The following is a 23,912-nucleotide window of genomic DNA, read 5'->3' as shown; positions in this document are numbered from 1 at the left end:
TTTTTTGTTTATTTAACAAGGAACGGAACAAATTTTTTTTTATAAGGAACTTGCCAAACACTGATATTACGACAGCTCCACGCATTCTGACGAATTTGTTAAACACTGGAACGCCGCATTTCCTTCTCCCTAAAAGAGGAGTGCCATTTTATAAGTGTCCCTGGGCGCCAAAGTTCTTAATACCAATACAATCTTAAGTCTATATTATATAAAAATGTATTATAATAGCAAACCGAGGAACAAGTATAAAACGTTTATCGAGTAACATGAATAGGAGAAGCCAGTCATATCAGAACCATGTTACATGAGATTATTTATATAGTTATATGAGAAAGAGTATAGTACCATTGATTATAAATACTAGTATTTATTATCAATGATAGTACCTACAAAAACAAACAATTATTTGGTAAAATAGTTAATGGATATAGGTACCCTTCAAAATACATATGTTGATGGTATGTAATATCACAATACATTTTATACTGATATAATAGTAAGAAAAGTCAATAATATTTGTTATTAAAAATGTTTATCTTAAAAATGAATGGAATTCATAATTTACATTATCATAATGGAAATTAAAAAAATATCTAACTTATTGAGGTTTCAGTTAGTATGCTGTTTTAATTTCAGTCTTATACCGCACACATATTAATATAGAAATAAATTCATTACACGTATTAAGAATAAAAATAATACAATAATGATTTAACTAGTATTTAGTGTATGTTTAGCCAGAACAACCTCTACATCCACAATGCACACATTCCACTATTCGACCCTGAAAAACATAATACATAAGTAAAATTGTTATTGATTTTAAAACAAATATTTTAAAATAATAAATTATTAAGCAATTACTTCTTCTAGTTTAGATTTTGGGACTCTGCATATACAGCTAGTTCCAAAATTTGTATCCCTAGTTTGAATACAACGAAGGCAACATAGATTTTCATAACCTTGTTTCTTCCATTTTGCTATTAAATTTTGATCAGCAATTTTTTCTTGAAGGCAAAAATCATACAATTCTATAACAAAAAAAGTCAATAATAATTTAAACTATACCTAAACTTTCATAATTTAATATAAAAAATATTGGATATAGTTATACATAATAGTAAATACAAGCAAATTGTATTTTTAGTTATTGAACAAAATGTAATTAAATATTTAATTATTTGTTAATCAAACAACAAATTGTAATTTAACTTAAGTAATATAATCTTTTCAACATTTTTTTCTTACTTGAGACAAAAATGGTACAGAATATGTCCAAGTCATTTAATTTAAGGGGATCATTGGTGGACAGTTATTGAGGAGTTTGAAATATACAATTTTCAAATTGCATGCATGCGGGTCTTGTAAATATGTGAGTAGTAAGTTATTATTAGTGTGTGAGACTGTGTGTAATAAAATTAGTGTAGCGCTCCTACAAGCACATATACAAGGAGTTGCGCGTGAGAATGGTAAACAATTTATGCTCATTTGTAAGCACATTTTGCCATCCTACCGATAATCCTAAAAATGCAATATTTCAGAAAACTGATCTGAATTTGTTATAATGTTTACTTGAGATCGTTTGGTCCATATTTTAAGATTTCTGATTTAAATTCTGAATAATTATGTTTGAATTATTTTTTAAATATTCAAACTTCTTCTTATCGTGTCCGGTGCTAGGGCTATATGCTATTACATTAATAAATAAACAAGGAAATCTAAAAAGTAATTTTTCTAGAATATTCAAACTAAATTTATAGTTAGGGTATGGAGGGAGGGGGAAGGGTTAAATTGGGAAAAGTGGACTAAAAGTTGGATTTCAACCAAACTTAATAAGTAATAACAAATTCAAATCAGTTTTAAAAAATATAATCGCATATACATCGCTAGATCAATAACAAAAGATTAGTAAGTTTTGGGCTTTTCGCTAAAATAACTGTCCGCCACTGATCCTTAAATCGCCTTAAATCCCATTTTAAAAAGAGATACTTTATTCTGAAAAATAAAAAAGTTTGGGTATACATTGCAACTGTAATATTAAAACTCCAAACAAAAACCAAAAATTGTACCCTTTTAAAAATATTTTATTTTATTTTATTTGTATTTCCTCTTGCAATTAGGATTTAAAATAATATATCAAATTATAATATAATTATAATTATAGTTGTATTCAAAACTGATATTGTAATACAAACCTCTAGAAATAGCTTTACGTCTATGGAACAAATCATAAATATATCTTGATTTCTGGTTATGAATTTTGAAAATTGGCCACAATGCTTCTACTTTACGTTTGCCCTCATGCGATTCGGTTTCAGCTAAAAATTACAAAACAATGTGAAATAGTACCTTAAAAATCAATTATTCTTAGAGAAACCAAAATCGTTTCGTACCTACCTTCTCTCATTTTTTGCTCCAATTCCTCTAGAGTAGGTTCTATAAGTTCCCACCCATCAGGAGGCGGTTTCCGGCTTCTACGGACTTTTGGCATAATTAATGTGGCTATATTCACGTCCGACGTGTAACTAATAACTTTTAACTATAATTCAAACTATGTATACTTCATACTATTCATACTTATAAATATTTTCATTTTTCACGGGATACTGCCTATGATAAGATCGGCTCGGAGCTTGGACCGGTACGGTCCCGCAGCATAGACATATTAATATCCATGACAAATTAAATAGGTATGTCAGCTTACTCGTGATACGCATGTCTGTGACGTAAGCATTTCTCCAACAGGCTGAGTGGTGGTGTAGTGGTGGAGTCTACGGCGGCGGCTATCTGCGGCAGGGGCGGCGGTGGACCAATGAGAACCGGAGAAATGTCTACGTCACAGGACATGGCTGGGCGGAGGGTGGGTGCGCGATTTGTTTCTAAACCGGTAATATTGCTGACATACCTATTTAATTTGAAATGTTAATATTAATATTAATATGTCCATGGCCCGCAGTAACTGCACCCGAGAAATCAGCGCTCTCACAGACAGTCCAGATCATGAATATAGTCATTCTTCCCTGTTGTCGGTGGTCACACTGCTTTGTCAGTTATTATTATTTTCTAAATTATCCACTAACTTATTAAAGCCGCGGAATTTAATATCACAGATTATATGATTATTTTGTTAAGTTCATAATTTTCTTGGTTCATAATTCATATTTAATAACAATACACCTTGCACAGTTGTTGCAAGGGACTACGGGACCCACAGACTTCTATACTACATACTACACACACCACAGACTACATATATGTATAGAAATCTATGACGGGACCCAACTGTCCCCATCACAATCAAAATAATTAAGATAAGTGAATAACTAGTAAATAGAACTATTGAACGTATTTTCTTCATAGATAATATTATCTATGATTTTCTTAAGTTTTAATATTATTCCATTACTTAACAAAAAAAAATTAATGTTTCTTATTTTTATGTAGATTGTGATTTTTCATAAAAATAACAATAAAATAACTATACACTTGAACATACAGTGGTAAATTATTTGATTTTTGTTTAGAACTAGGATCGTAAAACATAATAAGTTACTTTATAGTTTATAATAAAATAAAATGTCTGATAATCAAAATCCTATTCCATCACCAACTGTATGTAAACTATCGCGTACTTCTGACAAAATGTATACACCTTGTCGTAGAGTAGGACTCAAAAGAAAGTCCACTGGTACATTAACTCCCAAAACTATACCAAAGAAAATAAAAGTTATTGATCTGAATTTGTCCACTGAATTTGGTGAAAATGTAGAAACACAAAATAATATACCAAAAAACAAATCAATTTCAAAATTGGAATATGAAGATGAGACGCCATTAAATGTATTAGACAAACACCGCGTTATAGAAGAACTCAAGTCTGAACTCAAAAATAGTGAACAGGTTGGACAATTATTATGATCGTTTAAAGTATAATAGTTAAAGTAATCTCTATATAAGAGTACTAAATGTTAAATATTATCATGCCATACTCTAATCTTTTCTAAAATAATAAAATATGTAGTTAATTCTATTTTAGATTCTGAGGTGAGCGATGAATGTATTGATTTTACATTTATGTGTTTTTAATTTTTTTTTTTGTGTGTCATCACGTTTTAGGACAGTAAAAATGTTTAGATTTTCTTCAACAGTATTTTTTCTAATAGGAAAGTTAATCTAGTTGGTACTTTTTTTGGGGTGGGGAGGGGAGGGAGTTAAAATTAAAAATGTCCCAGTTGTTTTTTAAAAGCTCCGTGAAAAACAAATTAATTAGGGAAAAGCAGGAGTTTTAACGAGAAATCGGTTTTTGGCATAATCAATTTTGGTTTTTATTGTAACTCTAAAACAAACAAAAACAAATGACCGTAGATACATGAGATTTTCACTGAATGTTTATATTAGCATTTTCTGTACACCATATAATTTTCAAAATATATTGTTTTTTTTTGAGCTGTTAAGAACATTTTCAGTTTCCAAATTTTTATAAATGTCAATAAAATTTTATTTGTTGGATCAAAAAGCTTGAAAATTGAATACAAAACTCTTAATAAATTGTTACAATGGCTGTTGAAAACTTAAAAAATACAGTCACAATTTTTTATAAGCATTTAAAGTATGAACTTCGACAACATCACAAAAATGTGCAAATTCTTTTGTTAGAAATTTATAAAATTTCTTGAAAATTCAATACAAGGCTCCTCATATTATATTTCATTAGCAATTCAAAAATATTGAAAATAGGCATGATTTTTTTGCTATATTAAGAAAATACAAAATTTATCAAAATGTCAAAAATTATTAAATATTGTAATACAAAAAATTTCAATTTTTATAGCTAAGAGTTGAAAATTTAAAAAAAAGATTCTCATTAATAGTTTATACAATAACCAAAAAATATTAAGTATCAAATTTGGACGAAATTACATATTAAAATCAATAAAAACAATTTTAATTACATATGCAACTTTTAGAGTTTATTATTATATTTTATACACACTAGGATATTTTCAAATGTAATTGTTTTGACAAAAATTAATTTAACCTACTGTAATAGATACTAATGCCTAATTCTAAAATTAATTACTTTGATCACAATAATATCATAAAATATACCTACTTAGTAATATTGAAGCTATCAGACCTTCGATCAGAATCACTTTTGGATACAATGATTTTATATCATTTAATTCAAATTTAACAGTTAACACCATCCATTAGTCACCCACTTCTAACTTGCTGTACAGCAGAGTGACTTCCACTTACCCATTTTTTATGTATGAAGCATTAAAATCGATCGTATTTTTGCATCTGTTCAATTTATTTGTCTAGAAAGTATTTTAAATGTAAATTAAAAATTATTTTTAATCAAATGTAGTATTGAATGCATGTTAGATTTCAATCCAAATTATAAATTAAATACCCTTTATATCTGTCATCTGTAGTGTTCTTACAAATATATTTTAATAGATACACATAAAATATTAATATCTAGCATATTTGTATACTCTATTCAAATTAAGTTTACCTACTGAGCCTAGTTATTTTAAAATTATCTAATAATACATTTACAGTTTGTGATACTGCAACCTTCAACACCATTGCTCGTAGTCAGTAATATTTCATATTTGTGAAAAGAGATGCGTGCCCCCTCTGTTTTTATTGGTAGAGTTGGTAAATCAAATTTTTATAAAGTATAGTGATCTTCTCCCCTACCTATTTTATTCTTATTTTAAAATGACTTGAGCGCATTGAATCATCTTAAATGATTTCAAAATTATACAATTCAATTTTTTGTTGATTATTCTAGCTAGTTAATATTTAATAATGTACTTAGAAAAAAAATTGTGTTTAAAATCAACTGCCTCTGATCAAAGTCTGTCATTAATTTTAGATAATGTTTTATGTTATAATTTTGTACATTATGATATATTAATTATTTCTCATATTTATTTTTCAGCATAATTTAGATCAAATAAAAAAGCTATCAAAAAAATGGTTAAATGTTTGTCAAGAGGCTTTGACATCACTATTCAATAAATTAAATGAAAATGAAAATTCCAATTTACATACTTTAGAAGATTTGATTAGAAGTTTAGGCATTTGTCCTGATTTAATTCAATTTGATTCAAATAATCAAGAGTTTTACTGAAAAGAATATAAATGTATACAAACAACAAACAATTTAGATGTGATTTACTTATTTATTTAAATTTTAGTTAATCATCAACAATAAAACAATATTCTGAATTATTTATGAATATTCTAATTTCTTTTTCTTTTTTTTTTATTTGAAGCTCCGTAACTTTTGAAATCCGTATAAGAAAATGGACGTACATTTCCATTAGATTTCTTTCCTTTGTTTTTGTTGTAAGATCCTTTTACCTCATTTTGCATTTTATTCTTCTTCATTTGTTTGTTTATCCTTCCTTTGTTTTCCAAATTTTTATCTAATGGTCGATGAATACCTTTGCCACCAGCTGAAAAGTACATTTTTATTAGTATTTATATGAGATTATATTACAATATTAAATTTAACATACGAGTATATTTTATTCGTTTTTTTGATGGCATGTCACTATCACTGTAGTTGTCGTCAATATCCTCTTCCTCAATACCTACTTATTTAAGGAAAAAAAAAATAAATAGTTATATTTAATCTATAATATGATGATATACTGGTGTACCTATATTTAACTGTTATAACACAAACTTATGAATTCAAAAAATAATAATATTAAAAATTAAAAAATGATTGCATATAGTTCAACAACAGAATAATATTATGTATTAAAATAACTCAAACTTAAATAATAAAATAAAAAAAATTGTATTATCTTTTAGTATTATTTTATTATCATAAAATATTCAAATTTGAGCCCAAATGGCAATATATTCCTAAGACATGTTTTTTACACAAAATATTTTTTGCGCTAAAAACTTTGACTTTTTTATATTAGTTCATGGGTAAATGAATCGTCGAGAAAGCTTATCAAATTGGAGCTCTCAGTAAAGATATGTAAAAACATAAAATCCGGATTTTGTCAGTGCAATGGATGTATTTTATAAATATGAACCCTTTTTCTCTATAACGGGGCACATTATCATCTAATTTCCTATTTATCATATTATTATCATTAAAATTATATTTATATTTGATAATAATTATTTTTTTCTTTTTTGATTTATAGAAAACTAGTGCATTGTCTTGTATAAGTAGCTAGTGGAATTTTAGTACATACTATTTTGTTAAAACGAAAATGCTATTAGTGTTTCCAACCTAGGATAGGGCTATTATATTATGCTATTACAATTATATAAAAATATTAAATGAAGGTATACGGGTTTTTCGGTAAAACAGTAATTACCAATTCACGGTATACCAGTATTCTAAAATACCAAAAATACTGCAAGCCCTAGTTTAATCAGCTAAATATGGTAATTTTATTATTTTAATTAATGTTAAAATCTTGGATACATATTTATTTATTTCAGCGTAATTCAATTATAACAATAATAATATTAAGAGCTAATACGTATACCAACCGAGCTAAGCTCGTATCTTGTAGTATATATATGATAAAATCTCACCAGACTTTGTTGGTGCTTGAGGTTCATCTGTGATAATAAGGCGTCCATCAGGAGCAGTTTTTATACTATCATCAGCACTAGATAACTTATGAATATTTGTATTATGTTCACTTTTAGGTTTTGACACTGTAGACAGGGAAACATTCATTAATAAAGAAAAATTAATTTAAAAAAAATTAAACTTACTCAAAATTTTCCTATTTGAATTTGCTTCAGTAAAATCTAATATATCATCTTCACTTTCATGCAAATAATTGTCAGCAAATTTTTTCTTTCTGCCTTTTTCTTGTTTGGCTTTTGGGATTTGGTTTGAATTAGTTTCTAATTCATCATCTTCTTCACATTCAGCCAAAATCTCTTCAAATCTAATACGATAATAACAATAATTTATTTTTAGTGATTTTATCATATTAAAGTTATAAATAAATAAAATATTATATACACACGTTTTGGGTTTAGTTTTAAGACTAAAGTCAACGTCAACTTTATCATTTATTTTCTCTTTTGTTCTTTTTTCCTTATTTCTCTTTAATCGTTCAGATTCTTTATTTAAGGCACGTAAACGTACATGTGTTTGAACATCAGTATTTGGTACCATTTGTATAATAAGATTTGAACCAAATTTACGTACCAGTCTTTGGTATATATTTTTAGTTTCCTGACGAAATTTTCGTTTACAATCATCTGTCATTTTTGAAAGAGAACTCAACTAAAAATAAATAATATTTTAATTTAAAATAATGTACATTGATACTGTATGTATGCGGTAATATTAAAAATATAGATGTGTATTTCATTTTTCACACATTTGCTAGGGCTGTCAAATGTTGCTGAATATTAACTTGTTTCTTATTTTTTTTTTTTTTTGATTATTGAATTTAAGCGTGGCAACTATGGCCATTAGATATTGTAGGGGGATTATGAACTATGGGTGGTAAGGTAAGGTGTTTTTACAGCAGGTAAGCAAACTGTGTATGTGTGGCAAGGTTTTTACTACTACGAACCCGGGTGGTAGTCACCCATCCGGGAGCTAGTAGCAGCGGGTGTTTCTTAATCTCAGTCGCATTGTGCGACTGGTAGCAGCCAATGCGCCAAGCCAAACCACTGTTACTTATTTAATTGTATATTATGTTAAATAATATTACAGTATCCGTTAAATAATATATATGATTAATTTATATACAATATACATCTTTAAAAAAATAATTCTTACCGGATAGATGCAATCAATTAAAAAAATATCTTTTTTATAATTATTCATTTTGTGTATATTATACAAAAATATAATTGAACACATTAATATTTATAATTTAATAATAATTTAGCTTACAATTGTTGAAAGATAGGGCATCAGACCATCGGAAAATGAAGTAATTATCACTTTGATAAAGCTTAAGGCTGAGCTAACCACTTCTCTAGTTCCAGTTGTAATAAGTAAACAAATATTACTTAAAATTGTTTCAAATTGAATTGAATTAATTTCATCTAAAATAAACAGTTATTATTATTTTAGTTAAATGTTAAGTTACTTATTTTATTACATACCTTTACGGTTATGGAGAACTGAAGCTAATGCTAAAATAGTACAACTCATCATTGGAATTGAACCAGCTAATCCTGCTGATAAAGCATTTAAAAAGTTTTCTAAGCCGTTTTCAACTTTAATTGCTAATAAAGCCATTTTATTAATCAATGAAAAAGCACATTCACGACATCGTTTATTAACAGTGGAACCTTTACAGCAAAGCACAGCTTCAGGGAGATGAGTTAATATACTTTGAATCACATTGTTATCGTCAGTATGATCTAAGAGATGTGCTAAACATCGTAATCGAGGCTGAACATTTCATTTAATAAATTATTGATTAATAAACAAAAAAATGCATTCAAAATATAAGTAATTACCCCACGACTGGTAGCCGCAGCATTTTGAGCTGTTGACAATATAAAGATTTGTATGTTTCCAAAATTTTTTTTTACAAATTTATTGCAAGTTAGAGACTTAGAACTGCAAATTTCTTCCAGAATCCTAACGAATTTTTTTTTTATTATTGTTATATGTTATTATTAAATTATTAAATAATAAATATAATATTATTATGTATAGTACCTAAAATATTTCTTTTCTTCTTTGAAATTTTTCAATTGCTTGGCTTTAGAAATTCGGGAATCAAAAAATGATTTTAGTGTCTTAACAGATTGATAAGGTACCAATACTCCAATAATATCAAGAATGCTTTCTATCACTGTATGTTCCGCATCTTTTGAAGTATCCAGCATACCACAACATTTATTAAATAACTGTTCTTTTATTTCATCGTCTGACAATGTCAAATACATCTGCAATAATAAATGAAAACAATTAAGTAATTCATTCAATTATTTAATAAAAAGAAAAATGTATATAATTTACTTTGATTGTTTCCAAAGCAGAAAATCTAGTAGCTTGTTCGTCTGTACCATGAGCAGGGTTAGTATATAAATTCAAACAGATTGGTAAAAAGTTTTTTGCAAAATAAGACAATTGTTCTTTATCATTGGGTACATCATCATTTTTAGAAACCGAAGATATAAGTTTCCTTAATGACACAAGGATTGTATCTCTTAACTCCTTACGAGAACTTAACATAGTACCCATAGTTCTGGCAATGATCTAAAACATCAGTTTAATATATTAAGATTTATATAACACACGGAGGTGATCAATTGAACCTATTCTCTAATTTATTGTATATTTATGTTTCCCACAATAACACCATTTTTAAAACTTTTGATGGGAACCAATTAAATTTTCAAACTTGAATTCAAATAATTTATAATAGTTACTTTCTAGGTATTGGATTCATTTAATATGTCATAAAAACTTATAATAAGCAATTATTTGTGGTTTGAGTGTTACTACCAAATATTAAGTCATTATATTTATGTCACAGGTTATAATATGTTTCACTACGTGAATATATCTATTTCAACAATGTTGGTTTATTGGCATAATAATAATAAATAAATTATAAAATATCATTATTTTTAAAAGTCTAATTCAAACATAGTCTGTTTTTAGTTGATTTCTACAAAAGTAAACTGTAAATGTTCTTAATTATTTATTAAATTTAAAAAATGTTTTCCTTATTTGACATTAAAGTTGAAGACCAATAAAATTAATAAAATATAGAATGGTATGTTATTTTATTTTAATTTTAGGTTTATACTAGTTGTATTTATAATTGATTATATTATAATATAAAAAAATATATGATAATGACATTTTATATTTTTTTTTCTGTTAATTTAATTTAGTAAAAATGATCATAATATCGTTGAGATTAATTGGATTTTGAAGCAATTTCAATTTCTTTAACAATTAAGAACTAAATTATTTTTTCCATTTATATTCAAAATTTAAATTGTGTGTGGACACATAATTAAATTATTTACTTATAATTTAAAATAAAATTATGACAATTAATTATTGTACACAGTTTGGAAAGTGTATGACGTACAATTGCATTAAATATGAAAATTTATATACATGTAGTATATAAATGTTCATACATTATAGATGAATATGCAATAATATTGATTGTATATTATACATTCTATCTTACCCGAAACGATGTGGATATATCAGAAGGATTCGAACAAAAACTAGCCAATAAAGACCAAATTTGTGATTCCAGAAGATCATAACTAATGGCAGTTATTTTATCATTAGCTTTTAAAGCATTTTCATACATTTCTCTAAAATAAGTAGAAAAATAGTTAAGGAATATTTATAGATTAATAATATTGCAAATTTGAATACTTACCGACATTTTAGTGCCAAAGGTAAAAAGTGATCTATATAGCATTTAAGTGTAGAGTTTGAAATACTATCTTTTAAAACAGGTAATAACCAACTACGCTTAAATTCTCCAACATCATCCACCTAAAACAAAATTAAGATACATCTAAAAAAATACTTAAAATAATTTTGTTAAAAAATAATAATCAATTTTTATAAAAATATTAATATGATATAACGATGTGTCTAGTAAGTGTTTTATTGTAAAACGACATACCTTTAATGGAATAACTTTATCTGAAATAATATATTCAGGCCCAATATACCTGATACCTGCACCAATTGTCATTTCCAATTCATTTACGAATGTGATTTCATTAGAATCTCTAAGCTGTCCCAATGATTTTATACATTCTAAGAATATACTTGGGGCACATTTTCCATAAAACTGTAATATCATAAATATATTTTAATGTTTATAAATAAAATTTAACAATAATAATTTTTTATACCTTGAAAAATGTAGACAGTGTATGTAAAACTTGAGGACAAGCATTTTTATACTGATAGGATAAACACTGAGTTACTAAATTGAATAAAACAGAAATACTTTGATGATAAGTTGAATCAGTGGCGTGTCCAATACACTCTTCAATAAGAATACGTAATGTAGAGCCAGATGCTTTCAATAATTCCGTGTTGCCATTAACCCAAAGTTCAATACATACTTTAAATATTCTTTTTAGTTGGGAGATGCATAATGATAAGTCACTCCTAAAAAAAAAAAAGTGTAAATACATAAATAAATTAAAATTATAAACAAAACCAATTTTTACTTTGATAAACAAATGTAAGCTTCTTGTTGGACAGCTAACCAAGCTAAAGTAGGTTGTGTATCTATTGGTGTAGGCCGATAATCAAAAAGAGCCATTAATAATTTGGCATTCAGTGTAGATGAAAGAACAAGTTCTGATGATGGGTAAGAAACAAATAATCCATGGAATACTTGAAAACCACACGAAAGCAATAATGGATGGTTTAAAGTCATCAACTTTAAGACTTCTTCACAAAGAGGCTAAATATTAAAATATATATAAATACATAGTTATTTTATCTAATTCATTTTAAATAAAACTTTTAAACTGGATATACTTTGAGTTCTTTTTTAGGAAAAACGGGCATCAATTCCTTTAATAAAGTTAGAACATGAAGAATGGTTGTTGTGTTACTAGCTGTTGTACCCGATGTTAACACTTTAGTACAATATGTAGCAGTATAACCTGACATAGGATGCATTAAATCTTTGTTAGATTTTAATATAGCACACACCGCATGTTGAGCAGCTTTACGAATCTAAAAGCCAAAAAGAAATATTTGTTATGTTAAGTTATGAAATACAAATATAAAAAATATGTGTTTAAATTTTCAAATATGTTATAAATATCAAGAACCAGTTCAAAAATTACTCAGTTTGTTTATTGTCTATATATCGGCACAGTTCATGAAACTGGTTAGTTGTAAAGGCTTGCCTTTAAAACTCAATTTCAATATTTATTTGAATTAAATAATTCAGAAGTTATACATGTTTAATTTATGAAACTGTAATTTCACAACTAAGTCAACTATTAAATACGTAAATATATATTACTTCAAATAATTTAACTTGCCTTAGGTTTTGAATGTATAATAAAATTTAAAATTGCATCATATACTTGTACTGTAGAACTATGAGACCAAACAATTTTTTCTTGAATACGAAGTAACAAAGATAAACAACTAAATACCTAAAAAAATATGATAAAATAACTCAACACTTCTTAATATAATGTGATCAAAACAATCAAAAAATCAAAACTAACAGATTTTAATAAATTGTTATTATCAGATTCAGCAAACTTTGCAAGTGTTGTTAATAAAGTTTGAGTGGTCGTTCCAAATTTAGTACAAAGAACTTCTTTAGGAACACATTTCATACCCATACTTAATAACGAAACCATAGCTGTAACACTATCTTCACAATCACCTTGTCCATTACTTAAGGTTGTTTGTAAAGTAGTAATCTAAAAGTTAAATTTTCATAATATTAGTAGGTTCATTCAATGTGATTAAATAGCAATATATCTACTTACAAGAGCTGCAAAATACTCTGTGGAAGTTTCTTTGCCTTCATTAGCCTTAATTACTTCAGTTAATGCTGCAAGTATGGCTAACATTTCTTTATGTAAATAAGAGTTTGAACTAAAATTTTTTAGTAACCTAAAAACAAAAATTAATTTATGTTAGAAGTATATAATTTTGCTAACATTTTTAAATTGTTACTTCATATTACATATCAAAAAACTTGAAAAAATCATTAAATGGACAATTTTTATTTTGTTATTCAAATACATTTCAAAATACCTAATATTTTAAATAGATTGGTTAAATAACCATAACATATAAAAAAATAAACCATTCAGATTTCTTATGAAAAAAAAGTAATAAATATCATATATTTCAAAATAATAAAATTAAACTTTTTTTTGAAAATGGATTTAACAATTTAAACAATTTACAATCTGCCTTTAGGCTTTAAAGGAATATGTGATTTTAGAATATACAGTTTGATATAATATAATAGTTTGATTATGATGAGTGATGACACTTATCAGTAATTAGTGATATTTAATTGAGAATTGATTGATTAGTTACCTATTTCTAATTGAAACAGATTGTAGTATATTAATGATTAACATAGACTTTGGCATTGTAAAGAATGATATAAAAATACTTTATAACAAACGAGTTATTCAATGAAACTTAAAACTATAAAAACAATTAGACATACAACATTTATTTACCTATTAAAAGATGGATTGGTACACGAGCTCCAATCAGAAGCAAATGTTTCAAATGTTTTGTAAGTTGATGCAGAAGTATGAGACATAACATCATCTGGTTTAAATTTGTTAAAGCCATAACTATTTGTAATATTATCATGTTCCTTCAATTTGTTTTGAGTTAACAAACTTTTTCCTTCATTTTGAACAGTTCCTCCTAAAGTAAGAGGAAATTGTTTAGACTTATTATTTAGGTATAGATCAACTTAAATTTCAAGTACTTACCAAATATTGGCTTGCAAAAATTATTTTGAGCTTGGGAACGATATTTTTTTGAATCTGGATTGGTGACTGAGCTTTGGCCTTTTACCCATCGTTTTCCTTTGGACTTCAATTTTTTTCTAAACTTTGCCATAGTTATTTAATTTAGCAGGATTCGAACCACTTAGTATGAAAATAATACAATTTGACCAATGGTTGGTTTTACACTTCTACAATCTAGTAATCTACGTACACCAAAATTGTTTAAAAAATAAAATAATACACATTTCTCATATTATCAAAATTTGTAATATAAATTTATAATATATTATTATAAGCACGTGGATAAAATGTCAAGGACGTTATAAAGTTCAACATTATTATATGGTCTGTGGACTGTGAATGATAGCAAATTAGCAACGATAAGATATGTTACCACAATTTATGGTTGAGAATTAATATTTAATACACATAATTAATAAAATTTAATTTAATTTTTCTTCATTTTATGTACATTGTGTATTTGTGTTATTACATGTAGTTATTACCACGGACAATTATATCTATATTATTAGTCCGTGATGACTGAATATTAGTGATAACTGATTAGTAATTACCATTTACCTTTTACCTAAGCAATCATGGCTAAATAGTAAATATTAGCCATGTAAACAATATATTTTGGTGAAGAACTATAACTATATAGTAGCCCATGATAGGTCTATGGATATAATGCATAATATACATATACATATAATACATATTTATCTGTATTTTTAATCGTGATAATTAGGTTTATCTCTAATCGTGACCAGAATCTTGAATACTTAGATACTTAGATCATATCACAGATTATAACTTATAAGCTTGAATGCAATATGGTGGTCCCATTCATAATTCATATAATATATATATCACATAATCACAATGTAGAGAGATCTACAACTATTCGGTATTTCGGTGCATGAACCATGTAAATGATATGGTCCAAACCATGCAGTGTTCATCGTCCAAACATCCCGGTATTTTTCACACAGGTTTATAGAATTTTAGGATATTTTCTCTACATCGTGTACAGCATGACAAAATAAATTTATTTTGTCATGGTGTACAGAACATAGACGTATAAATATTAAATAATATGTCTATGGTACAGAATGATTCACTCATGCTTATCTGTTCTCATCCCGTTGTTTTCCTTTAACAAAATATCGCCACAGAATCTTATTGAGAAGTACAAAAAAACTTTAAAATTTAGAAAAATTGGTCAGAGTATATTATTTAAAAATTCAAAAAATCAGAATTTCATGGGGGTAAACAATTAGGGATTTAACATGCTTGCCGCTAATTGGTCAATCTCGTCGTCGTGTTCGTGTATGGTATATGTTTAATAATAGTATCTATATCTTTACAATCGCGGTTACGGTATAATCATATTTTTAATAAAATAATATATAGATGTTCTCAGATTAATTGTCTAACCACAGAACTTACAAATTGTTTTATTGTATATTGCAGATTGCAGACTTTTTAAAAGATTTAACTGAACTGATAATAATTTGATCAGTGGAATACACTGCCTATAATAGCGGATGATAATAATAAAAATCAAGATTTGCGGTCTGCAGCACGATCACGATTAAAGATAGTCGATGATTTACTGTATCCGTGGTCTGCAGTCTGCCGTTCAGGCTATTTGCAGTTTCTGGTACTTCAAGTCTAGTCTAGATAGTGTCTACCGTTTTAGTCTATAAAATTACTGCCAGAACGACCGTGGTGAATATTGAATATCTATTATAATTCTGCATGTACCTTATACACTTATAACTTATGAGGTTTATGCTGTAATTCTGTGATCAAGTTCAAGTGTGTATAGTGTATACATATCTCGAGTAACATTTAATTAATAATTATTCTATTCTCTATAGACAACGGTATATTCTTAATTTTCGAAATTCGTACTCACTTCTCAGTACTCACTAGCACGGCTGGCTATGCACTAATACTATAAAAAAAATATTACCTACAGTACTAATACATCTTTAGTATTTTGTACTCAGTACTCAGTGTTTAATAGGTTTATGGTATACAATAGCAACTTAAGTATTAAACCCCAAATATCCAACGATAATTAATAATAGTATTCATCTTCTGATTTTGTTCCATTGATTTTCAGTTGCATGCAAATTTCTAAGATTTGTGTCCAATTCAACATTTTGGCATGAATAATCCATATTTACTTAAAAAACAATTACAAGAGAATGAAGAAGAGTTATCAAGTTATTTGCGTGATATGAACATTTGGCAAGAACAAATGAAGCGAAAAGAACATTCACCACCGGTACAGTTTATACTGAATTGCTTCAAAAATATTTTTGTATGTACATCTGACGGTTTATTTTTCAGAAGCCCAATGAAAAGAAAAAACCTAAAATTAATCCATCAAAAGCTAGTATAAGCAAAATTTCATCATGGGATTACTCTGCTTGGGATAAGTTTGATGTTGTATGTATTATAATTTATGACCACATTCCATTAAACCTAGAATGTTATATTCACATTTATTTTCTTAGGATGACGCTTGCAAAGAACTAGATACTCAAAATGAACTCAAGAAAAAAGATAATTATGGTTCAAGTGTGGATTGTTTTAATAATAAGTTACAATCAAAACAGTCAGAAGGTTTATACGAAAAAAACTTGGTAATTAATAAAACAATCTATAATATTTTTCTACTGTTTATCTTACTAACTTGAAATAAACATTCAGCTTGTTAAAATGTACAAACAATAACATACTAATAATATACTGACTTTGACAGATATCGCAGTCTTGTAAAGTATTCAAATAAAAGTATTTGAATACTTTTTTTGTATTCTAATACTATTTTAAATAGGTACTTTTTTTAAAAAGTATTCAAATACGTATTCTGAATATTTTTATTTTTTATTTTTTATTCATTAAAAAAATACTTTTTCCAATCCAGAAAAATAGTTTTAAATTTGTGACAAGACATATTATAAATCATGAACATTAATTTTATTCTTTGAACAAACTATAATATTGGCCCATGATATGATAATTTTTATAAACACCAATGTGTTGTATCCCGTATCGGCTGTATCATATCTGGTCAAAATGTATAAATAACTTATGATTACGATGTATTTTTAATTATTAATTAATAAATGTTAATTACCAACCATTCAAAAACTGACAAAAACTAGTTGTGAAAAAAAGTATTCTAATAGTATTCGAATACTTTTTAAAGTATTCAAATATATATTCTGAATATATTTTTTAAAAACTATTCGAATACATATTCTGAATTCCTTAATTAATTCTTATTTATTCAAATATGTATTCCGAATACAAAATAAAAGTATTCTTTACAAGACTTGAGTTATGTCAGAACATTTTAAGTTAATTATTTTTTCCTTAAAGCTATTATTTTTTAAATCTATTATTTGTCTTATCTTTTTGACTGCATTATTTATGTTATGTTTTAATTTAATTGTTGTATAAATTGTAGTGTTTGATCTGGATAAAATACAATCTATTTATTATAATTAAACTTACATTGTCATACTTAATAATTTAATTATTTTTAATTTAGGGTAATGCGTTAGTACAAAAGCAAAAATGGGCTGAGGCAATACTAAGGTACACAAGAGCCATAGAATATTATGATAAAGATCCAATATTTTATGCTAATAGAGCATTATGCTATCTAAAGACAAATGAGTAAGACTTTTTGTAAAACATATTGTTCAGTACATTGTATAACACGTTTTTTTTTACAGATTTAAACTAGCAATGATTGATTGTACATCTTCACTTGAACTAGATAAAACATATGTTAAAGCATTTCAAAGAAGAAGCGCTGCTTATATAGCTCTTGGAATGTACAATGAAGCTAAAAAAGATATACAAGATATTTTAAAATTAGAACCAAATAACAAACAAGCTAAAATTGATATAGAAGTTGTGAATAATAAAATTAAACAGGTTGGAGGAATATTTCATATTAATTGTGCACTTACTATTTAAATAAATTATTTTGTTTAAGGGAGAAATTCAGAAAATCTCTGATATTAAATGTCAAAAAACAAATGCAACTAATAATTTACAAAATAAAATTACAAGTTCAAAAATGTTATGTAAAGAAGATGACAAATCAATACAAATGGTTATTCCTGATTGGCCCCAAAGAGTTGGTTGTAAACAAATAACTTCTATACACAAACCACCACATTTAAGATCAAAAGTAAGATAATGGTTAATCTTACAGTCAGTAATCAAAAAAATACTTCTAAATTTGTTCAACTCTTGAATACTAACAATTTTTCAATTCGACAAACGCTGTTCATGTTAAAGTAATTAATTTTAGAATGATTCAAACTCCCTTTTATTCTCCTGTGTATCTCTCATATATGTAGTGTGGTTTATATAATGACTTATTGTCATCAGTTTCTACTCAACTTTTGTTTCCACTAAACCCACAGCATTGTTCAGATTACTAGTAATTAATGCCATTGATTATAAATACTAAAAATTGCTCACTGGGCAGTTTTTTGGTTGCGCGGTTTATAGTGTATTTATGCTGTTAAAAAATGCTTTTATGCAGGGCTAGTTGGTTGGGTGAGATAAGTATTTATAACCAATTTAAATAGACAACAATTTGACCTGCAATAATCTATTCTGAACAATATTTGTTAACTCAAATAGTTAGGGGTAAGGTTAGTATTTCACGGTTTTAAAATATACGTGCAAGAAAATATTGAATTATAGATAGTAAGATAATATATTTATTAACATACTTACAATTCACTAGTAAAACATTCAGCCACCATTTATTTTAAATGTATATTAGATGCCATATGGCGTCAAACGTGTTGCGCATCAGTACGCAGTCAACATGTTAATGTAAGGTACTATTCTAGGGTTAAATGTGTTAATGCTCGAGTAATAATATTAAAAGTAGATACTCAAATATTATTTGAATTAATACATTTATTATATTTAGTAATAATTAAATTTCCCTATTAAAATACTTAACTCAAGTGTTTGAAGTTTTCTAAATTATTTCTAACTGTCATAAATCATAATACTGTACAACAATGTTAATAATTATATGATTTGGGTTAATTACTTTTCTTAGAAACCTTTCAGTACACTCAAAATCAAAGATGTTCAAACAGACAAAGAAGAATTAAACAATATACATTTACTTCAAACCACACTGAAAGAAGTATGTGAAAAAAAAAATAAAGATCAATTTATAAACAAAGAAATTATTCCTATGAAAAAGGATTCTGTTCAAACTATAAAAAAACATACATCTATACCTCCTGTTCCATTAACATATGTACAACTCAAACAAGATTGGGCGTACTTACAAAATGATCCAAAACTATTGTTTCAATATTTAAAAGTATGATTTAAATTTAAATTTCCATCTTAAATTATTACATTAATCTAATTAAATTTGTTTAGCAAATTCCTGGTAAGCGTATACCATCAATCGTACGTAATTCTATGGATAATGATCTATTTGTGGATATTTTAAGAATTCTACGGGTGGAATTCGTTAAAAATGGATGTGATATAACAGATTATTTGATTGGCATTAGTGAATTACCAAGATTACAAATGTTAGTTATGTTTTGTTCTAGCAATGAAGTATCGTGTAAGTATATTTGGACACTAAAAAATAGTAATCATAATTTATAAAAAACATATTAGTCCTGCATTTATTTTAAAAACAATTGAGTACTATTTAACTGGTCAAGTAATTTTCAAATGTATTTAATGCACGTACAGCATACTAGGATACATCGGAGAATAAGAAACATATTTAAAAAATCCAAAATTTTATTTTTTACGTATCGAGGGATAGTAGTAACGTGATTTTCTACTAGAATGATTAATAAACATACAAAATAGAAAGTATCAATAGGTGACTTTTAAAAGAAGTTCCTTTCATCATTTTTTTCTCACTGATCAGTGGTCACATAATATACTTATTGTAAAAATGTATAGATTGTAAAATACTTTTTAAAAAAAATGTATATATTTAATTCCACATTCATACTGCATTTTACTAATATATTATTATTATATCATTGTTTTGATTCTAGGTATCAAGGAATTGCTGAACTACGTTTCAAATTCTGTTCCAGAAAATGCTTTAAAAAATCTTAAAGAATCTTTTGGAGTTTAATATTGATTGAAAAAAAACTTTATTTCCACATTATACTTACACTATGTCACTATATTATATTACATTATTATTGCAATTATTAATTTTTCATTAATTTAATCATTAAATGTAAAACAAATAGTTGAAACAGTATTTTATATTTTATGTCACGTGATTAGCTTGTTCTAGGCGCCAGTGCCTTTAAAATGAAAAAAATAGGAGTTTTCAATAAAAAAATAAACATGTTTAAATCAAACCAATTTTAGGTAATAATAGTATATTTTATTTATACTTAGCAAAAAGTACACCGAACAAAATATATAAATTGATTTACAAGTGAAAGAAGTATTTATGAATTTTCAAATTTACAGTTATTTTAATTCTCAGAATCGAATACTATTGTGTTTGTTTTATTTTGAATATAGTTATGATTGAATATGGTCACTACTGCAAATTATTAATTTTCTTAATATGTGTTGTTTTTTAGTCACCACCAATCCTGAAATATAAAAGAATAATAGATATTATTATTACAGTTAAAAGTAAAAATAATTTGATATAAAAATTGTTTATAAGTTTAATCTTTTATAAAAGTTAAAACATTTTGTGTGCACATAACAGACACCTATATTTTAGTTTTTAAGCAGTAGGAACATGAGGTTTGTACAAGGATAAAAAAATAAAATAAATCCAAAAGTATTTTGGATATAATCCAAATAATCCTTGAATATAAATAAATGAAGTAAACATATACAATCCCCAGTTTTTAGAAAAAATGTATTTATAAGACAATTAAATTATGAATTTATTTTGTTTTTTTATGAATATTTTTAATAATAGGGGTACATAACGAATAATACGTTACATGACTAAACTCCAAATTATAATATGGAACACAATTTTTGTAATATATTTCTGGGAATGATTTTTTATGTTTGATATAATATAAGAAGGAATTGTTTTCCTTATACATTTTAGAAAGCGATAGCCAAATTAATTATAACAGAATTACTAGTTATCATATCTAGGCAATTTGTAGCACACATGGTATTTAGTCATAAAATTTAAATGTGTACATTTAGGTTATAATAAACCCTATTGTATTTTATTTAATGAAACTATCTATTTAAATTAAATTAAATGGATCACTAATTAGTTAATTTAAAGATTTTATTAACTAAATCTTACATTAGACAGTTTTTAATACCTATAATAATTAGGCAATATTGAAGGAATTTAAGGAATCAAAATAATACTTAAATTATCATTGGATATATAATAATTATATTTATTAAAATAATAAGCATAAATTATTATACCTAGTAAAGGTTATGATATAGTCAACTAATTAATATTATTGTCAACCCAAAATTGACTGTTAACATTCACGATGAACCTCGGCAGGACTGTATTTATGTTGGTGGTCACTGCACTTACACCAGTTTCATTACAAGGTTATAGCCTATAGGTAACAGACTACAAACTACTAAGAGATGTACCCAAAATATATTCATTCATTTCTCGTCAAGAAAGTCTTTAACAAGTAAATACCTAAATTAAAATATAATTATTGAAACATTTCAAAGAACAAAAGAAAACAGGAACAAATATTTGTTAATTTTCTTTATTTAATTGAATTGTTATAAATATACGTAGATGATAATTTAAAGGAAACATTTCTAAAAGTTAATCAGTAACTAAAATGTTTTATAACCATAAAAAAAGACCTTAAAAATAAATGTATGTTTACCAATTATTATTCCTTCTTTGAGCTCTCTGCATTTTCTTCGACGACTACAGGTTTCTCAGTACTGTCGGTCTTTTCTTCTGACGATCCTTTTGCTACCACCTCTTCTTTGCTAGCATCATCAAAGTTACCGACCAAATCCGGCACCTCATCATCATCTTCAATTAATGATTTACTAATGAGATTATTACTAGCAAACCCGCTGGCATAACGCTTCAGTTGTCCAATTTCTTCGTGGCCCAACTGATTTAATATGCCCGGCAGTAGTTCGGACATTGATTTTGTATCACCATGCCCCGTAATAGCAAATGTGTTTGCTGCCAGCGAAGCTTGTGCTTTTGGATTGTTAAAGTGTATCACAGTACCATCATCTTTGATCATATTTACTTCTTCAATTCCAGGTATTGTGTTGACTGTTAGCTTTTTTAAGGTACTTTGGAGTTTTTTGTCGTCTGTGGCTGCTGTTGTGTGTACAACCTTCTTCTTTCGTCGTGGTGTGCCTTTACCGCCTATTCGCACCTGGTCACTGAGTTTTTTCAATTTTTCAGCGTTCATTTTGACTTTTGAAAATAATTACCGTCCGCAAATGGTTGGTCGGCAACAATTGACTTATGTTAAGCTAACTCTACGTAAAAATTAAAAACACTTACGGTTAAAAATCCACTTACACGGACTTAACCTGAAGTAAGACACAAAGAAAATTCGCTTAGTGCGAACATGTGACTTCGGAGTTTGATCAACAAAATGGATGATCCAATCACATCTCAGGTCCTTCAAAAATGCCGAACTCGGATGTTTCCACTCTCGGTTAACCTCGGGACATATCGTTGAAAGCAAAGCGAATTGTATGTACCTGAACCATGGTTCAGTGTAACGGTATCTCGATTGCGCTATTTTTTAAAATGAGTCATTTGTTACGATTTACGAACAAAATTATTTTATAATTTTATAATTATGTTAATGTTCAAAGAACTCGACATTATTAAAATCAATTTAAGCGAACCGACTTAGTAGAATAGAATATTTTATATAATTATTATTTTTAATTCATTTTACGGTAAATGCATAAATTAAAATCAATAATACGCTTAATGTCAATTTCATATTGGTAATACAGATTTTATATATACAATATACTTAATAAATTATACTTTAATTTTCACAGATAAAAAAATCTAGTGATACTATACTACTATTCAGTAGGTAGGTTTATTTGATGAATGTATTGATTTGACAACGATGTGTGTTTTTTTAAAAATTTTTTTTTTTGTGTCTGTCATCACAGTTTGGGGTAGTAAAACTGCTTCGATTTTCTTCAACAGTATCTTGTTCGATGGGAAAGTGAATCTAGTTAAATTTAAAATTCTCGATAGTTTTTAAAAGCGTCGCGAAAAACAACATAAAATTTAAGGAAAAAAGGGAATTTTTACACAACATTGGTTTTGACTAAATCGATTTTGGTTTTTGATGTAACTCTTAAACGAATGACCGTAGATACATGGGCTATGAATAAAACAG

At 26.8% G+C, this 23,912-nt stretch overlaps 5 protein-coding genes across 10 annotated transcripts; 2 read left to right on the top strand and 3 right to left on the bottom strand.

The window, feature by feature from the left end:
• Positions 1-513: 513 nt before the first annotated feature.
• LOC132951951 (protein BUD31 homolog) lies at positions 514-2,701 on the bottom strand. Its single transcript, XM_061024028.1, has 4 exons — positions 2,398-2,701; positions 2,196-2,318; positions 865-1,031; positions 514-784 (listed from the first exon to the last, which is right to left on the bottom strand). The coding sequence occupies exons 1-4, from the start codon at positions 2,489-2,491 to the stop codon at positions 734-736; spliced, it is 435 nt and encodes a 144-aa protein (XP_060880011.1). The 5' UTR covers positions 2,492-2,701; the 3' UTR covers positions 514-733.
• Positions 2,702-3,056: 355 nt separating this feature from the next.
• LOC132951950 (uncharacterized) lies at positions 3,057-6,246 on the top strand. Its single transcript, XM_061024027.1, has 2 exons — positions 3,057-3,900; positions 5,954-6,246. Exons 1-2 carry the CDS (start codon positions 3,577-3,579, stop codon positions 6,143-6,145), a joined length of 516 nt encoding a protein of 171 aa, XP_060880010.1. The 5' UTR covers positions 3,057-3,576; the 3' UTR covers positions 6,146-6,246.
• Positions 6,178-14,751, bottom strand: LOC132951949 (RRP12-like protein). 2 transcript variants are annotated; one of them, XM_061024025.1, is made up of 21 exons: positions 14,470-14,751; positions 14,206-14,401; positions 13,495-13,621; positions 13,225-13,425; positions 13,033-13,149; positions 12,518-12,718; positions 12,202-12,440; positions 11,878-12,139; positions 11,643-11,813; positions 11,391-11,509; positions 11,190-11,322; positions 9,998-10,237; positions 9,695-9,924; positions 9,490-9,613; positions 9,130-9,421; positions 8,915-9,069; positions 8,031-8,293; positions 7,771-7,949; positions 7,585-7,710; positions 6,537-6,614; positions 6,178-6,473 (listed from the first exon to the last, which is right to left on the bottom strand). In XM_061024025.1, the coding sequence occupies exons 1-21, from the start codon at positions 14,597-14,599 to the stop codon at positions 6,259-6,261; spliced, it is 3,798 nt and encodes a 1,265-aa protein (XP_060880008.1). In that variant the 5' UTR covers positions 14,600-14,751; the 3' UTR covers positions 6,178-6,258. The 2 variants fall into 2 exon arrangements, with proteins under 2 accessions (XP_060880008.1, XP_060880009.1); XM_061024026.1 differs by having other exon boundaries at positions 6,537-6,611; positions 14,470-14,750.
• Positions 14,752-15,854: 1,103 nt separating this feature from the next.
• Positions 15,855-21,108, top strand: LOC132952149 (RNA polymerase II-associated protein 3-like). 5 transcript variants are annotated; one of them, XM_061024326.1, is made up of 11 exons: positions 15,855-15,870; positions 15,964-16,221; positions 16,622-16,786; positions 16,852-16,950; positions 17,019-17,147; positions 18,062-18,189; positions 18,249-18,453; positions 18,515-18,712; positions 19,607-19,879; positions 19,942-20,134; positions 20,586-21,108. In XM_061024326.1, the coding sequence occupies exons 3-11, from the start codon at positions 16,667-16,669 to the stop codon at positions 20,666-20,668; spliced, it is 1,428 nt and encodes a 475-aa protein (XP_060880309.1). In that variant the 5' UTR covers positions 15,855-15,870; positions 15,964-16,221; positions 16,622-16,666; the 3' UTR covers positions 20,669-21,108. The 5 variants fall into 5 exon arrangements, with proteins under 5 accessions (XP_060880309.1, XP_060880313.1, XP_060880312.1 ...); XM_061024330.1 differs by lacking the exon at positions 15,855-15,870 and having other exon boundaries at positions 15,899-16,221; positions 16,855-16,950; XM_061024329.1 differs by lacking the exon at positions 15,855-15,870 and having other exon boundaries at positions 15,900-16,153.
• On the bottom strand, positions 20,908-23,153 carry LOC132952150 (transcription factor BTF3 homolog 4). Its single transcript, XM_061024331.1, has 2 exons — positions 22,398-23,153; positions 20,908-21,146 (listed from the first exon to the last, which is right to left on the bottom strand). The coding sequence occupies exon 1, from the start codon at positions 22,947-22,949 to the stop codon at positions 22,404-22,406; it is 546 nt and encodes a 181-aa protein (XP_060880314.1). The 5' UTR covers positions 22,950-23,153; the 3' UTR covers positions 20,908-21,146; positions 22,398-22,403.
• Between the last annotated feature and the right edge of the window lie 759 nt (positions 23,154-23,912).

The sequence above is a fragment of the Metopolophium dirhodum genome, chromosome 9 (genome assembly GCF_019925205.1).
Source record: "Metopolophium dirhodum isolate CAU chromosome 9, ASM1992520v1, whole genome shotgun sequence".
Classification (NCBI taxonomy): Eukaryota; Metazoa; Arthropoda; class Insecta; order Hemiptera; family Aphididae; genus Metopolophium; species Metopolophium dirhodum.
Note: the sequence above shows the minus strand (reverse complement) of the source record. Positions and strands in the feature narration are given on the sequence as shown.